We start from the raw sequence: 18,568 nt of genomic DNA on the forward strand, positions 1-18,568 counted from the left end.
ATAAATAGCTACCCGAAATTATAAAATAATTAAAAGCCTACGCTTCATTAATAATAAGTGTTGAAATGCTCCTGAAACAATGGTTTTAGAATCTTTAATGAAAAGGGTCATTTTCATGGAAAAATCACATCACATTCTCCAAAGTTTACTTATCAACCGTTTCACATCTCTCACACTCTTTCCACGCCTTTTTGTCTTTACAATTACACGTAGAAGAAAAAGTGAAAACATAAAGAAACTGATCAAAACAAGTGATTGTTTAAAAGTGTTCTTTTTCATTAACATAAACAAGATCTTGCTAAACATAATATTGACTGCTTTCATTTATAAAGCTTGTGTTCGGGAATTGGTTGATAACTTAAGCAGATATTTGACATTTTTTCAAACTTTTTTGTGTAAGGAACTACCTAAAAAGAGAGAGCTAAAACTCTTATCCAACCACTTGTTCTTATAAAGCATAGGGTTTCCTTTTGGTCGTGTTTTGAGGTGTTTTCCTTACTTCAACTTAAATGTTAGTTTTTAACATAATAAGGTAAAATTCAAAATAAAAACGGACTACCTACCAACCTCTGTCCCTAATTAATTAATGGGTCATAAATTTTTATTTAACGATAGATCAAGAACCATTATGTGTAAACTTCTCAAGAAACTTCCTTGGTATTTTTATCCGTTTAAAGTTTGTCGGTCGGCAGATTGTGGCGGAGGTTTTCCATGTATTAAAAAAAAAATGTAATAATGTAACGAACAGCGACAAGGGTCCTGCAAATTGCATTTTCAAATGACGCCAAACTTCACCTAAAGCAATATGATCACCGTGGAAAATTTTTCCGTGATGTATGATCTCAGCAAGACGTTGCCCACTTCATCAAGAATATTTAACAGGCGCCGCAGTTAAGCACTCGAAACAAGAATATTTCCTTGACCCATAAAGCAACATCTTTTCTACTAACACTCATAAGTTTTCTTATCTGCTTTGATTTCATCACTCTTTAATTTATTAATCGCCCTTTGAGCATTGATGACGACCATCGACGTGAATTAAGTTAGGCGCTCATTTATTATTCGCCCTTTTGTTGGGGACTTTCTGTAAATTTTATTTATTTATTTATTTATTTATTCAAATGGCAGGTAAGTTTAGATAAGCCGGCCTCACCGATTGCTTTTAGTGGACTGGGAGTATCGAACACTTGACCTTTGTCAACCTTCTAAAAACTTATCCGCTCTCCTACCAGTGAAAAGAGTTTAATCTGTAAGCTAAAGCAGGTTGTTTGTTATGGGCTTTCACCTAAGAAAAAGCACAACCACCGTATGACATGCGGCATAGTGTGCCGTGTGTCATAAGGTGGTTCGGCCCTTCACTATCGCGCAGATAAAGAACATAAAATAATTCCAGATGAAAGTCTCATGTCCCTGTTTGAATGGCAGAGAAACGAGGGACAGTCCAACCTACCTAATCTGAAGTGCCAAACCAATCCAATCTAATGTCTTCATTGATGTACTCGGCTTACTTGATATATGTCCTACAAGTCCCTTCTAACCACCCCCTTATTCAAGCAGGGAAGTCAATGGATATCCGCTGCTTCAGAAAAATAGGATATGGAAAAAAATGGACATTTGATTGAGAAATCAGATTAGGTTCAGCTTTAAATTGAATTCCAAATTGTCAAGGAGGGTAGAACTAGTTTGGCAAAGGTTGGAATCGGTTCTCTTTAACCATTTCTTGTGGAGAGCATTAATTCCAAACATTTTGGGTGTTCAGCTCTCCATTGTATCAATCCCCTTAGATGGACTATACATGTTCAGAACTGTACAAATTGAACAAGGAGTAAAAGTAGACACAAAAACCCGATTTTTAACCAGGTTTAAAAAATAAGTTATAAGATCTGGTATGTGTTGTGTGCTATTCCTTTTTTTTTTGGGTAATCTAAGTTCATTAACAGTGATAGATTTATCCAAAAAGCTCCTAATTGTGTATTATAACCAAAGAGGACCGAGTCTTGCAAGTTCGACCAAAGCTCCTCACTACCGGTCTCTATGGGGTCGTCTTACAAATTTAAGGGCAGATTTATATAACAGTATGTTACAGTGTAACACTCATGAGTCTACCCCAATTTTTGGGACAGATTCTTGAAATGGTAGCAAACATTGTCAAATGGCCCCTCAGCAGAGCAAGCCAATCTGCAGCCCGATGAAACATGATCGGCATTCCCAATCTTGTTACCTGCACATGTAACAAGCGTTAGCAAGAGAGATCTTCGTGCATTTGGTGACGATTCTGAGATGAATAATCTTCCAACACTGGCCACATATGCAAACCAACTGGCCCCGAGATGGGCTGCAGCAAACCAGATCCACCATCTCCACTTCCTAACTTGGCCAAGGTAGTTTTGCAGCATTCCTCAACGGTAATGGATGAGATCGAGCCTAATCTAGACTCTCTCAGCTAGAGCTGATCATCCCACTCTTCCGAATAGGTCTCCGCACTCTAAGTGTCTGCAGGAAAGAGGAGAGTTTGGCAACTGAATGATGTCCAAGTCAAGAAGCTGCTTTACAGAAAACCTGTAACTGAATTCGAAGGCCATTAGTTACTGGGGATTCAGGTGGGAATGCAAACAAAAACCTGCCAATTAACCACAGAATGAAGGATGGAAGAGGCGATTGAAAGGTATAACAGAAGGTAGAATCCCTTTCACAAGCAGGGGGATATGGATCCTAAGCAGCAGCACAAGAATTAACTTAGCTAACAGACTACCCACAATGGAAGCAGGAAGAATTTTGTGTAGACTAGAAGAACAGGGTGGCAAAGATGATGGAGGTTGATTGCCTTCATCCATTCAAAATTTTGTGACAAACTCAGAGCTTTTTATATGATTTTTTGGTTGCTTATTGATAGGGCAGCAGGGTTTTGTATGCATGTTCCTATTTGTCTAGTTTGGATGCTCTGCATCCTGGATATCTTTCATGTTTTTTTGCACATATTATTCCCTTGCAATAAATGAAACGGAGCCCAACTCCCAGTTGCCTTTGATTGGCAGAGTTTCCTCTTGTTACCGTGATTTAACGGGTGGCTGCTGTTATAGACAAAATAAATATTTATTCGCAGACCTTGGTTATCAAAGTTCCTCTCTATCTCTCTCTCTCTCTCTCTCTCTCTATATATATATATATATATATATATATATATATGTGTGTGTGTGTGTGTGTGTGTGTGTGTGTGTGCATTTCGCATTGCCACATGAGGTCAAACACAAACTTCGGCAACAGATAGGTACAAAATGGTGCATTTTTATTAATATACAGCCCAGACAAAAATGTAATTTGAATCAACCTGGAGAGGTAAATATATTTATATCACTGCTACGACAGTATCTCAATAAAGAATTGATTTTGTACAAGAATACAAAAAATTGGAACCGAGAAAAGCATGCAGAAAGCCGATCAGAATGGTATAGAAGATCAGATTATCAAATGACAAACGTCGTGTGCTTCCACTAGCACTGGTTTGTCCAGAATTGTCTTGAACGAAAGCACTCTTTCCAGACGATGAAGAGACGTTCACTGCCCTGGTGCCTGAAACAGAGACACAACCCACGCGAAGTAGTCATTCAAATGGGTTTCTTTTCATTCTTCAAAAGGACAGGCCTTAGTAATCATGCAAAAACTTACAGTCGTAGTTAGTCCACCCAACTTGCTGTCCTTCTAGGTCATAAACAAATATTTTGTCCTTTAAGACAATATCTGCAAAATAAGCATCATCTTCGGTTTCTTCCACAGGTATAAGAAATCCAATACTATCTTGTACTAAGAACAAAACGAAGCCCAATCTATTGATGTCAAACAGCAGGCCATATTGACAGTAGACTTAGTGACAAATAAAAATAGTAACAAGAAAAATTTCATCGCATCAAGAGCAGGTTAAATGTGATGTGTTGGCAGGTGGAAGCAGGAAGTGGGACAAGATGGTTGGACAGAACTGCGACAGTACCTGATCACCTAAAAAGCATCAAAAAAATAGAACGCCACAGAATCACACAAGACAGCAATGGCCAGAGACTTGAGAATTCTATATATCAATCTTTAGCGAAGGGTTCTACATATCAGTCGTTTACCACATCATTTCCACCTGTTATTAAGAAACATACAAGCATAGACCCTTATTTTGTGCTAAAAATTTTGAGAAAGTGTGACTTTGAAACTTTGTAACTTTCTGATCCCCTGGACCCCATGATTAGAAGCATACGATTATAGGTTTTTCCTTTGTGCTAAAGAAAATGAGCAAGCATGCCTTCAAACTTCAGTAAATTTCTGATCCTCGGAAGAGGGCAACAGCTATAAAAGCTGCTTATTGGCAAGAAATAACATATTATAATTGCATGAGCAGGATTTTGGGAGCATGAAAACCTTCAAATCAGGCACAATTCGCCTGAACAGAAGTAATGAACCTACAACTTTCTACTGGGGACACTTTGCAAAACAGTGAAGATCCCGCAACAGATCTTACTAATCATCATATTTCCGTTAACCCTCTAGTCATGGGCTTCAAAAATCAACAGCCCATGATGTACCAATTTTTTGATGATAGCTCGCATCAACACTTAACAGTAACTCTGATAATACACATAGAGACACAGAAATACATCCTTCCAAAAAAAAAATTACTTAGGGATAAATTTCTTGAAATTTTTCCAATTAATTGCAAGAGTAAATCTAACTTGATCATTTAAATGTGGTGATCGACAGTCAAATTATCTAGGAAACGAGTAAAAAATAAGCAACCAAGGTCATGAAAATGAAAGGATAAAATTAAGGACACGATGTTGTGTCACCAAGAAAAAATAAATAAATAAGAAGTACACAACAATGAGGATAAAGTTAACACATGGTTGACTCCATGCAAAGGTCATGCTATACTCCACAAATTCGATGTGATGTGACATGAATACAGGACTCACATGCAAATGAAGCATTTGAAAGCAATAATAATGTGGTATTCACAGCTCATGAAGATTATGATGCTGTTGCTGAAGAAGGCAATAATGCTATGGAAAATCATCCGGCAGGCATTGGCATTGCCTTTGTAAAGATCGTGTTGACACGTCACAATGCATGCTTTTTGAAATATGGGAAAACAATAAATGAGGGCAGGCAATCAAATCTGAGGCAATATTCTTGATAATCCTCCATTTTGCAGCTCCTTAATTATAGAAGGAAAATCTGATGAGCATTGTATAGAAAAAAATGTATAAAATGTCAATATTGTGCACTATCGATTCCAAGGTTGATGGTGGGCTTCAATGGTGAAGAACCATGATCAATGATTTTATTTTGATGATTTTTGTTTTTCAACATGGTATCAGAGTCAAAAATCTTCCTGGTCTGGTTATCTGAGCAGGAAGATTTCTGCATCTCATGCCACATATGGCAGACATGAAGACCATTAACACAGACTTTGAAGCGATGCTCAAGTCAGGATGGATTCTGCAAGGATGGAAAATAAGAACACGTCGTTCAAGAACATTTAGACTTCCACAAAGACCTGCTGATGACCAAGAGAGTACTGGCTTCTTCAACAAAGTGATGGCACGATCTACTTTCACAAAACCTCTAAGGCAAACTTGGACTTTCCAAATCGCTGTCCAGTTTGAAGGAAGATGAAAGAGATAATCATGCAGTAAGCACAGCACACAAAGATCATGATGATGTTGCTGAAGCAGGCAAACTACAGAAAATCATCCAACAGAGGATGGCATCGGCATTGCCATTTGTGAAGATTGTATCAAGTATCAATGTTACAATGCATTTTTTTGAAATATGGGATAACAATAAGTCAAGAAATCAAATCTGAGGCCATATTCTTGATGATCCTCCATGTAACAGCTTCTTGATTACAGGAGGAAAATCTGTTGAGCATTGTAGAGAAAAAAATGTATAAATATCAATAACATGCACTATTGACTCCAAGATCGATGGTGGCCTTCCATCGTGAAGAACCACAATCAGTGATTTTATTTTGATTTTTTTATTTTTCAACAGTATTCATTTGAGATAGATAGAATGCTAAATCATGAGTACAGCAATATGTGTGCATCCAATGAAAAGGCTAACAACCATATTACAGCAATAAGCATGTATCCAAATGAAAAGGCCAAGTACTGAATTCCAAGCTTCTGACAACCATACCTCCCAAGATTGTCATTGATCCTTGCATCTTCTGCCACCCAATGCACCATACTGTAGCACCACTCTGCAAAAAAATGAGTTTATTCATTTCAGTGAAATACCCATAGTGTGACAAGTTAAAAGAGAAGGAACTGTCTATCCCTCTTCATTGCACAATCCATTGGCGAACATAGAACTTACAACTGAGCCTTGATCAAGAAGGTAATCTTGAGGCTTTAATACCATTGAAGCACCTTTGAAGTTTAATGAAACTGGAGGGAAGGCATCTTCAACACTGAACCAATGAAAGAAAAAAAAAAAAGTTATTTTAACAAATGAAATCTTTTTCTCTCTCCCCTTCTGTGTGTGTGTGTAACTGTGTATATATATTTTTAGTATAGAGAAGAACCTGCCCACAACCAAGAAGCACTGGTTAGCTCCTTTTGAATTAAATGATTCAAGCTTTCCCAAAGCATATGAAGAGATCTGCAGAAATGTGTCCATCGAGTAATATTGGTTTCATGGCATGTAAATCATCAACAAATGCCAACAGCCTATAAGCAGATAAAGAAAAGTAGAATGGTTAAACTTACAGCAGTAATAAATACATCATAAGCTTGCTCTGCAATGTATGCCAGCGTTGTTCCAGAATCGATTATGGTTCCACTAGTAGATGCTGTTGCAAAAACTGATGAGTCAATGGACAGTGTTTGCCCATTAACAGAAATACTTTCTAGATACAAGTTGTAGTGAGGCCTGGAAGTTAAGATTCAGAGAGATAAGTATCGTTTATTATCAATTTTTTGAAAACAGGAAGCATTTTTTGTAATAAGCAATGAGCTGCCATGTCACTGACATGCCACCAAATGATACAAATGACTTGAAGAAAAGAAGCAAAACATTATGACCCGTCAAAAACAAGCTAAAAAAGTTACAGTAGGAAATAATATGAGTTGGCATTAGTCATTAGAATAGAGCACAGCAGAATTCAATTAGCCAGCTGGGGCCATAATTTTGAGTCAAAAGCCATTAATCAGTTTTAGGTCTGGCCAGGTAAGCAATTTTCTGGATTCAGGACTCGGATGTGGGCTTATGGCTTCACCGAGTCCATACAAATGTCATTACGAAAAGGCAAGTACACCACATTTTGGGCCTGACACCTATGAGAAACAGGCTGAATCCTGAACCTGACCAGTGGCATCTAGTCCATTTTAGCCTAGACCTTCCCCTGGTTTGGTGTAAACAGGGCAAACTATAACACTTGGCCTACCAAACTGCTTCTGCCCATAAGCTTCTCAAATAGAAACAAATGAAAAACTGTTTGCTTGAGTGAAACAGTATCCCAGCAATCCAACTTGAAGCTGTATTTTCTATAGTAGTAACAATCTATACACCAACCAAAAAAAACGTGAGAACACCCAAAAAATGAATTAATTATGTCCCGCAAGGAAAAGGTACTCAGCATGGTCTGTTTCACAGGTTCATAATCTATTGGGGCTTTGCGCATGGAATTTAGAATGTTTGAACGTTTGATTCTCAAGCACCTCACTCTGGTTCCCATTCTCCAAACAAGTTTGCTACCAAAGCAGCTTCCGTCCATCATAGCTTCCTAATGTTTTCTATGATTTAATTTTCTCACAAAGAATTCATCATTTGGCCTTAGCATATAAATTTTTTACTTCATTCTGTTTTAAATACTATGAATTTTAAACTGCTTGTTGACTTGAGCCCAACTGACACCTTACTCAGAAGGCAGCTTAAAACTGTGTCATGAAATCAGACAACCAAACACCAACTACATCTACATGCATTTCAGATATATTGACAACATAATTACAGCAAACCATTGAGATCCAAAATTCCCTCTTTTAAACCTGAAAACAGCATAAATCTGGGACCAACTTCTAAACAAATAAATAGACCTTAAACAGCAGCATTATTCATATCAGTCAACACCAACCTGCATCAGCCTATACAATGCATATCAGCCCCTCACTGAAATGAGGAAGGGAAATAAGGTATTCAAAGGAGACAGCAGAAATGCTGGCTCTGTCAGCCGTTAACTTGAATTGGTTCAATTCGGCCTTTTCAATAAAATAAAATAAATATTTTTTTTCAAATTTTTATTTGAAAAATCACCAACTCATGCTAGGTTGCAGATACAGTCTAGTTCACTTTACCATTGGAAAAATGATACAGCTCTCATACCAACATTTATGACGGCGCTAAATAGAATCTGATGTAGAAACATCAGAGGAAAGAAACCAAATCATGCTCATCAAATGTTGAGAAAGAAATGACCGCTTACATTGATGGTACAAGAGGAGTATAGACTATGCTCGGATCGACAACCTTTCCAAGAACCAAAATGCCACCACCACTTTGTGAACCTCTCAGACAATGTGAGAAAGCTTTTGGTGCTAGATTTTGTGATGCCAATTGGGAAATCACAGAGAGATGATTTTGCCCAAAGCCCAGTATACCATCAACAGCCCTGTCCGACTTTGTCAAGTCACCAGAGACAGTACTGCTACATCTGTTCTCAAATAACAACCATGTGAGAAACGAAATGCCTTGCATTTTAAACGTCACAAGAAAAAGAAGACGCCATCGCATTTATTTGTGAATCTTACCCAAACGTAATTGTTGCTGAAGAATTTGAGGTGGCATCATTTGCCACCACTGTATTAAAGGATAAAGTATCTGACACATAATATCCAGTAGTTCCACTGCCATCGCCATACTGAAAGGTGTAACCGCAGTTCTGAGACTCGCATCTTGCCTCTGCAGTCTCTATAGCTGAAACACACCTTGAGTCTGAACAAGATATTATGGATGAGGCTGATGACTTTTGTGGGTCATACAACCTAAGTGTAATCTGCAGTAAACATTGAGAAATAACGTCTCGTCAAGAGATATTTGAAAACCAAGACGTATATTTAGGTAAAAATACAAAAAGATAACTCTGTTTCATTCCTTCGTGACAAAGGGTACACTCGCCACTACTCTCTTTTAACTGAAATTTCCCCCTTAAAAATGGCATAGAAAGAATAGCTTTCTGTCATTCTCCACACAAAAGAAGATCTCTTTTGTTAAATAATTTGTAATTGTAGGATAATCGATGATGGAAAGAGTTAACGGTAAAGACCACCATGATGTACTTCCTTTAGAGATAATAAGGAGAATGCATTTTGGTATGACTAATTAAACAATCATGTTAGTCCCCTACCGAAGTACCAATGGTCCAATAGTTTGGGTGTCCATTCATTTCATTTGTTGGCCTACATCAAGCCGTATAACAACAATATGAATATGGAACCAATTGATGGTTTGGATGCGTGATTGTTGAAAGAAAGAAAAGCCAAAATCCAAGTTCATATTTTCGTGTTGTTTTCCTTTTTAATTATAACCAACAGAAACCACCTTGTTATTGAGATGAACAACTCTAAATTGTTCAATGCCAACGCTTACGACAGAAAAAAGAGAAGGACAGGACCAAAAAGAACACTTACGCTGCTTAATCCGCTTGAACTGGGGCAACCGCTGCACGGATTACAAGTAACCCACAGTATATCACTTCCTGTGTCTATCTGCACGTGGTAGTCCACCGGAGGATTTCCAAGCTTCACGGTCGTATAATAAAGCCTATATGAGAATTAAGAAACCATAGAGAATATGTCTTAACTCTAAAGTGTATTTAGTTCTTTCATTAAGAAACCATAGAGAATATGTCTTCAGCATAAAGGACAGAAAAATTCTTAAAAGCCACCAAAGAGTTCAGCAACCTCAAGACGTCATGAAGGAACACAAAGTGCAAAGTAATTTTCAGAAGTGATTCATGCTTAAGTAACAAACGTAAACCAAAGGAATACAAGACGAAAAAGGAAAAATCCAAATAAAAGATCAATATGCCTTGAAGGGATTCTGTGACAACTCCTGAACTGACTTGGCAATTTGACCAGTAGAGAAGAAAACCAGAAGAGCGCGAACTCAAGCAGACGAGGAGGCTGGAAGATATTATTCAAATATCCGAGGGAAGTCGAATTCTCCTGTATCTATTTTTCCCAGAAGAATTACGCAACCAATTATGAGATGACTGGGGAATACAAATCATCACGAACAAAGGGAAAGCAAGGCCCTTCTAAATCTCATACGCTCGTTAACAGCTGAGTGTTTTTGAAGGCAGCCGCTATTCCAGATGAATGAGAAAAAGTTGGGAAGCTACAGTGCACTCAAGATACGCAACTTCCCACCTTATCCTATTTTTCCCAGATAAGTTAGCGCGTCCAATTGCGCTCCAGGAAAAGGAAAGGGAAAAAAGAGAAAGAAAGGAACCCCAAAAGCCGAGAAAGAGGAAAGGAAATTGAGGAACCGCAAACGCAAAAGAGAGGAATTAGCAAATCCTCTAGATTCCCAATCCACATAGAAACTCTTCCCCATCCAACTACGCCAACAAGGAGAGGAAGAAAAGCAAAGTCCAAGGGAAGATGCTGCAGCACTCGTACCCGACACTGAACGGATCACCGGAGCCACCGACGGGAAAATCAACGACATTCTGCAGCATCCGACGGTGACGCGCCATGTCCCTCGCCCTGGCCGCCTCCAACTCCTCCCCTCCGCCTGCCGGAAAAGCCCGCTGCAGCGTCAGCGTCATGGGGAATGCAGAATCCGCCACGGCGAAGGGAGCCACGAACATAAAAAGGAACCCGGCGAGGAGAGAACCGCGCCCCGGCGACATCCTCCCTCCCCACACCGCAACGAAGCAAGAGAAAGAAGGAACTTTTTTCAAAAGTCAGAGACGAAAGAGAAGCGGAAGCAACCACAAGACGTTGGGAGAATCAGGAACGCTTGGATTAGGGTTGACGAGGCTACCGTCGGGGTCGGTATGTGCAGCCGAAGAAGGAGAAGGAGGAGAAAGACATAAGAAGAGGAAGACGAAGACGAAGTAGAAGAAGAAGAGGAAGAAAAGAGGAGGAGGGAGGCATGACATCTAACATGGCGACAGCAACGGCCGCCTTCGTTTAAAAATGGACGACTCGCTCTCTGTCTCTCTAGGGAGAGGAAAGGTAAAGAGAGAGAAAAGTAAACCCCACAGAAGAGAGAGAGAGGATCGAAGTCTCGTGGAATTCACGCTCCCGCGTAGAGCGCGCGTCTGTTGCATGGCTTTCTTCTCATCTTCCCCCTTTTTTTCCTTTTACTGCCTTCTCTCTCTATTTGGTTTTTACGCTTAAGGTCACATTTCTTTTATCTATATACCACGCACGACCCTATTTGCTTTGATTTATTATATATTGATCCCTTTTAATTATTAAAGTCACCAATTGAAAAGGTTTTCCTTCTTACAAAACAAATTATAAAACGGTCTCAATTTAGATACATATGTATCGAGGTTCTGAAAGGTAGTATTTTCATTTTTGAAAATTTTATACAGACAAATAGACGGAAAATGAGGGACCCAAATGGAAAAACCTACAAACCTTGAGGATTTCTTGCGTTACATCACTAAAAGTTAGATCTCCTCCTGTTCCAATTGGCCAGTTTGAATTGAATCCAAGAAAAACTAATTTTAGTATGCCGTGTCCCAATTTTAAATATTTGATGAAACATTTGAATTTTTTTAACTATTTTTATTTTATTTATTTTCTAGAAAATGTTTTTTTTTTTACTGGCTCATCCGAAAAGAACTAAAAATTTTGACACCCTAAAGACTTGAAAACTACTTGTTAAAATTACATCCGCCTGCTTATCTTCTGAAAATAAACTCAATTGAAGTTTCGCAAGAAACCACTTTTTTTTTTTTCTTTCCTTGGCAACGAAATTTAGAAGGTCGTTAGGTCAACTACTTTGTATCAAACATGATGTTGTTGGGCGTTGGAACAAAGTCTATCGGCTTAGATCAGTTAACCCACGAAGTCAATCTAATCATAAATGTGTTTTGACCTCGTGAACTGTTCACATTGTTAAAGAGATTTTGATGATGCAACGCTATATTTTCTAATCTCGTCACCCATTTTCCATAGAATTATGTTTTCTCAAGTTTTAAAAGTCATGCACTGTTTCTTTTTTTTGTTCCTTGATTGAAGGTAGAGACCGTTGAATGTATCAATAAGTACAAATTTAGAAATGAAGGTACAATAAAAAGTAAGTAAAAATTTTTAAAAAATAACTTTTAAAAATATTTGGATGGTGTTTAATGACTAGATTTGTTTTTCATGAAAAAACTTGAACCCACAATGAAGTTTTCAAAACCAATTAAAAAAAACTTTGCTTTTCGCAAAGCCAAGTTTTCACAAAATTCGTGTAAAGATACGATAAAATTGCTGGTTGAATTCAGATACGATTAAGAAAAGAAACTGAATCAAATTGCTAGTTGAATTCAGATACGATAAAATTAAGTTATGAACCATAAAACCAATTAAATCAAATCTGATAAGACCAATTTAAAAAATTCAGATCCGAAATTAATTCCTGTTATTTCGAAATAACTGTCGCGCGTCTTTTCTGTGCGTTTTGCGGGTCGTTGGCCCAGTTCTCGAACCACTCAATTACAGAAGACACCCCCGCCTTATCTGTATTTCTATTAATGTGCTTTTTTTTTTAATTCATTCTGCTTCGACGTTGGAGGGGATGTTCTCGCGTTTCGAAAAACACAGAGTTCCACTTTTACCCTTGCAGTGGAGATCCTCCGTTTAACCATAAGGAGAATTTTGATCATTTCCAGCGGATGGCACATGATTCCTTACTAAAAGCCATAACAAATAATCTATTCTGCCGTATCAAGCTAATAATATGAGTCATTAATATACATGAGTTGCCTCATACATTTAGCCATATCCATGTTTGAAACAAAACATGTGTGTGATAGAACAAACAAATTGTCTTTTTTTACCTCAAATTTGAGATCCAAAGTCATTTGAGGAGGTCAAGGAGGATCATTAAGTCAAGAAAGTTAGCCTGAAGTATCAATATGAAAATATATATATATATATATATATTTTTGTGGGTATGTGTGGCTAATTACCCACATTCAAACTCTCATTTTTATGTAGTGGTGAAAACGAGTGTTGGTTTATGTTTTAGGTCAGATTTCGAATCAAAATTTGATTGAAGATCTGAAGCTATCAAACACACCCTTTAACAGTTCAGTAACTCGGTCATACTCTTCACATGGAAGTACATTGTTGTGCTTTATCCAGGACTAAGTTAGGTATAGTCTCACAAAATAGCTCAGACATCGTTAATGGTAGGCAATGTGAAGAACTTCCTTGGAAATGAAGTCTATCAAACACAACTTCCTTCGAAATTAAGAACTTACACATGCGGAAGATGCGGGCATGAATTTTGCAGCGACGACAGCTGGACAAGGAGAAAGGGTCCACTCAAAGAATCCACAAAAAACTGGGGCCCCTTTTTTAAGATAAGGAGACAAAAGTCGAGACCTGAATGGAATTCGACCTTTTTCCCTGAAAACAATACCTTTAGCACCGGGGGGTTAAGGCATTCTTTTCGTCGCCGCTTTTACTTTGCGCAAGCAGCCGACCGCAGTTTTCGCATTTTGGCCAACTGGAAGGCCGGCGCCTTTGAAGGTTGGAATATTTTTTTTTTTTTTTTCCCGACGCCGCGACGAAGGGAAAGCGCAGTTAAAGGAAAAAGAAGATCAAGAAAAGGCGCCGTTTTGAAATTTAAAGCAACCTGGAGGACGGTCCCGCGAACTTTCGCGGCTGGGGGAAGGACTCTATCCGCGACACGGACGGTACGGGACTTGCGGGGAGTCCTACCGTGCGATCGCTGCGTATAAACGCCTCCGTGAGGATCGCGTTTTAGTGTTGCCTTCCAAGGTCCGGATCACCTCTGAAATCTGGGGCGTCGTTTAGGCCTGAGCATCGGACCGGTTCGGCCTGACTCGATAAGAGTAGGGCTCGGCCTGGCTCGAGACCCTGAAACCCGGGGCCAGTTGGAGACCCGATGCTATCCTGATAAAATTGATATCATAAGAGTATTTGTGATGATTTATAATGTAGCAATAGTTCACTATATTTTTAGCAACAATAATTTTTATATGATGTTTTTAATGAAATAATTTTAATTTTTAACCATCTTAACATCATAAAAGGCATGCATAGGAGTCAAGCATATAAGTATGCTTTTGCAGAAATAGTTGACTCCAAATTCGTGGAGGTTTTGAGCTGTTCGTTGCCAGGCAATTTGTATTCTTGCTTGAAAAACGTAAATAATTAACTAAAATTCATGTCTTTTTTGAAAGAACACGATATGTACGTCCATCGATTTGAAAAACGAATAAACAATACCTGTTGGTAGAATGATTGCCGGTGGGGAAAAGAGAAAGTATGTTGAGATAACTTATTTCTTATTCATCAATAAAATTTCTTTCGGACATTTTCACGTGTATGCCAACAAAAATGCAATCCTGGTAATCCCCCAACTTGGTGTACATGTAAATAATATAAAACTAAGTTTGAATCAATTGATTTGGATAACGCCAATGGCAAACTTATTCAATTCAAACAGCTGGAATTAATTATTCCTTGAGACCGAGTCTTTGAAGTATTTTCTCATGAGTAGGAGTAGGAGGAAAAGAAAAAAAAAAAAAAAAAGTATGATGTCCAATCTATCAAGGGTCTCCCCAACCCGGTCACAAATGGACTAGAGCCGCCCTAAGGCACATATATATAGGCTTGTGGAGGCGACTGCCCACACATACATATATAAACTACCAATTCATGTAGTAATATTTCATTGTTATTTACTTATTTACAGATTGATAGTCCTTGGAAAGGGACAATTTAGAGTATTAGTGCCCCTCAACCCGAACTTTTGGCCCTACCGCCCGCCCAACCAAATTGACCTGGCCCATTCTCTCTCCTAATTCTTGTAACCCCAACTACGTATGCAAGCCAATTGAATCCTCCTAGATGAGTAGGATGGAGTTCCACCACTTTAGGGGTTTCGAGCTGTGCCGGGATATAAGTGAACTTACAATTGATCCCTTCAACTAATAAGTAATCATATTATTGCGACGGTATCAAAACGATCAACGATTAGGTTGTAAGTGTATTTCTAGAATATATATATATATATATATATATATATATATAGAGAGAGAGAGAGAGAGAGAGAGAGAAAGAGAAAGAGAAAGAGAGAGAGAAAGAGAAAGAGAAAGAGAGAGAGAAAAAGGGAACAACATTCAATGTCTGCGGAGTTGGCTAGCCAACTACGTCATTGACCAGCTAATCCTTTCAGTTGGCTAGCCAACTACGTCTTTGACCAGCTAATCCTTGAACCTTTTCAAACTGAAGCTTTACATTAATATCGTCGACAATTTCTTTCTTATTATTTTTGAATTTTAAAATAGCTTTTTTACCCGCTTTTAATATATTAATTAGCCAAATCGATGAACCTATTAATTCATTAAATCGACAGTTGGAAACTTTGTTGACACTATCAAAATGATAGATGGTTGTTGTTCATATTTCTCTTTGTTTGTGACCTTTCTCAACCAAGTTGAAACTTGCACGTCTTGCCAAAACAGAGGCGGTTGCCACTGCATTCAAATTGGGCTTCCAAGTGGTCGTTCATTTGTCTGATGGGCGAAGAAACAACAAGGAGCAAAGTTGACTTCTTCAACTGCAAATAGGAGCCACATCGTCTTCTATATTTTTCAGTATGTATACCATCATAACCAACTTTGGTTTCGTAATCTACTTGTCTCTCATAAATGTTATTTAATAGGTCAAGTGACACATATATATATATATATAGTTTGGAGGAAATCAAATAATTCTCTTTATTTTTCTACTCGTGAACTCTCATTGTTGAACAACATTTAATCAGGAGAAGTGCTGTTTGTGTTTGACTTGCCCCATGCAATAGTTGGTCGTATATGTCAAAGAGCATTTTAATCCAAACAACAAGGACAACTCTTTCTCTTTTTCCCCACATTGATTTAAATGATCATTAATGTTGACGAGTGGAGGAGGTAGCGGTGAGGATACGCCGAATAGACATTATGTCATTGACAAATGCGAGATATATGTATATATATCAAGCACATGCCCAACATTTTTAAGCTATGTTTGATTCTAATCTGCAGGCAGACTTGAAATAGTCCAAAAATATTGCAATAATAAAAAACATGAAAAAACTGATGTAGATCAAATTTTGAGGATCTAATGAACTGAAAAAACAATATTGTTGATTTTACATCCCTTATAATAAAATCCCATCTTCATATCTGCATTTTACAATTTTTTTTAACCCTTAGAAGGTGTTAGTTTACCTCAGATTTGGGATCTAAAGATTTAAAGTCAGTCCCTCCTCATCCTACCTCAAATGTAAGATTTTAGCCACATACTGAGGATCTCATAAAAAACATCTGATCAGGACCAAGGCTACCGAAAACACCCTTATATTTTTAGATTATAAAATTAAGATAGGCCTCCTACCGTTTATTATGTTGTACCATTGAATTTATTTAAAAAATTATAGCATATTCGTAATGCCTTAAAAGCTTGAACTTAGATAAAGTAGACATCACAAATATATATATATATAGTAGCTCGTTTAGTCCGCTCAACTTCTTCACCAGCATTACCTACACCGCGTAATTGAGTCTATACGATCACCACATGAATTGACTCAAGTTTCTTATTGCCAAGGAGAAATTTCCTTTCAATTGTTAATAAAATATTGAGGTTTGATGCAAGCGTCCATGAAAAAGAAACGAATGCTGCAGTAGTAGTCAACCGGGTTCATTCAGTTGAATTTTGATTTTCAATTATTTTAATCGATACCAGGAAATATATTTTGATTGGAAGTTGGAACTTAGTCATATACGTCCTCTTGCATATAATATTAGGCATCAAAAGATTAATACTTATTTGGGTTCTATTCTGTGATACTTCTTCTTTGGCTACTTTGTTGGCCATTAGTTTAAGCTTACTGTAGGCCTCTAGAGACACATGTATGATTCATCATTCAAGTGTGTAGAAGAAATAAAAAAGGATTGAAAAAGAAAGCAAATAAACAAATTAAGCAAATGGGAACGTGGACAAGCTTTTATTAATTTGCTTACCACTTTCTCATAGACTTTGAGTTTTCTGCCATGAATCCTGCTGCTTCACGAAACAGTTCATAAGAAAAGCCATGAAATCATATTCCTAACTTTAGTGCCACAAATCCTTGTGCTTTTAGGATTATTATAGAAAACCTGTCCCCTAAGACAGAAAGGCATACATGTTGGTCTTCCTTCCTTTTACTTCAATTATTTGATCAACTTCTTATTCTTTTTCTGCCAAAACTCAATTATTTGCCAAATGTAAGAACCAGCATAATCAGTAATAGTTAAAACTCTTAGTCTCCCTAAAAGATGAAATTGATTTTTGAAAGTCGAAATCACGAACTTGATTAAAAATAAGAGCCCAAATCAGGAACCAAGCATGACTATGCTTCGAGAAAAATAATTGCCATTTGAAATGCCAAAAAAAAAAATGCCACTTTCTGAAATTCCATTAAGTTAGGTAAACAGTCCTTATCATCATCACCACAATAATGTCATCTAAGACTTGTTCATTAAGCTTGGCATTGGGTCCGACTTGTTTCGAGAAGAGGTCGAAATTGCCTCTTCCTCCCCCGCCACCTTTCAAGGTCTTGGGATGCTTCGGGACCTAGATGAGAAGCGAGACACTCCTCAATTAGAGTATAGTGTGCATCCTTTATTTTCTGTCTAGAGGGTATCGCCCATGGAAGTCAAACTGACGACCGGATTTTTACCAGCCCGACTAGCTACGCTACGCTCCTTTGGGCATGTACACACCTGATTTTGACATATAAAGATTAAAAACCCAACCTCAATGCAGCCAGGCAAACGATCCATTTATAAGTCCCTACCCGACCTTCCAATTAAGCCAAGTAAGATAAGCTGATTAAATTTAAAAACTGTACAACAATAATTATATATTGATCAACGTACCCATTGAAAGATAATATACGATCCATAGCTGAATTCAAACTCAACCAGACCGGATCAAACCAGGTCGAGTAACCAACGCTCATTAAAGAGCCGAGATCAGACCAATATTATTAGGCCGGGTCAAGCTCAATTGAGTCAAGTCAGTCTCATCCAGTCAAGGTTGGGCTGGGTTCAGGCAAGCCGGATTGAACCCGACACATATACATGCAATATTCCTAATAGAATGTTTCATAACAGGAACACTGTGTTCTTTGGAATGCAGTATTCTATGAATGTATTCATTTTTCAGAAAATATTCATGGAGCACTGTCCCATAAAGAACTCAGTGCTCCTGTTACTAAACACCCTCTCATGTCAACGTTGCTTACATAGTAAACGAAAAAAAAAAAAAGAATCCCTCAACTTGAGATCGCCAAGCTG

At 37.9% G+C, this 18,568-nt stretch overlaps 1 protein-coding gene across 1 annotated transcript; it reads right to left on the bottom strand.

Moving 5' to 3' along the window:
- Positions 1 to 3,267: 3,267 nt before the first annotated feature.
- On the bottom strand, positions 3,268 to 11,321 carry LOC116256536 (aspartic proteinase 36-like). The gene is made up of 10 exons (XM_031632933.2): positions 10,665 to 11,321; positions 9,672 to 9,804; positions 8,793 to 9,037; positions 8,468 to 8,695; positions 6,753 to 6,915; positions 6,569 to 6,645; positions 6,361 to 6,454; positions 6,181 to 6,244; positions 3,667 to 3,738; positions 3,268 to 3,570 (listed from the first exon to the last, which is right to left on the bottom strand). Exons 1-10 carry the CDS (start codon positions 10,895 to 10,897, stop codon positions 3,371 to 3,373), a joined length of 1,509 nt encoding a protein of 502 aa, XP_031488793.1. The 5' UTR covers positions 10,898 to 11,321; the 3' UTR covers positions 3,268 to 3,370.
- Positions 11,322 to 18,568: the final 7,247 nt, after the last annotated feature.

This window comes from Nymphaea colorata, chromosome 1 (genome assembly GCF_008831285.2).
Source record: "Nymphaea colorata isolate Beijing-Zhang1983 chromosome 1, ASM883128v2, whole genome shotgun sequence".
In the NCBI taxonomy this organism is placed as follows: domain Eukaryota; kingdom Viridiplantae; phylum Streptophyta; class Magnoliopsida; order Nymphaeales; family Nymphaeaceae; genus Nymphaea; species Nymphaea colorata.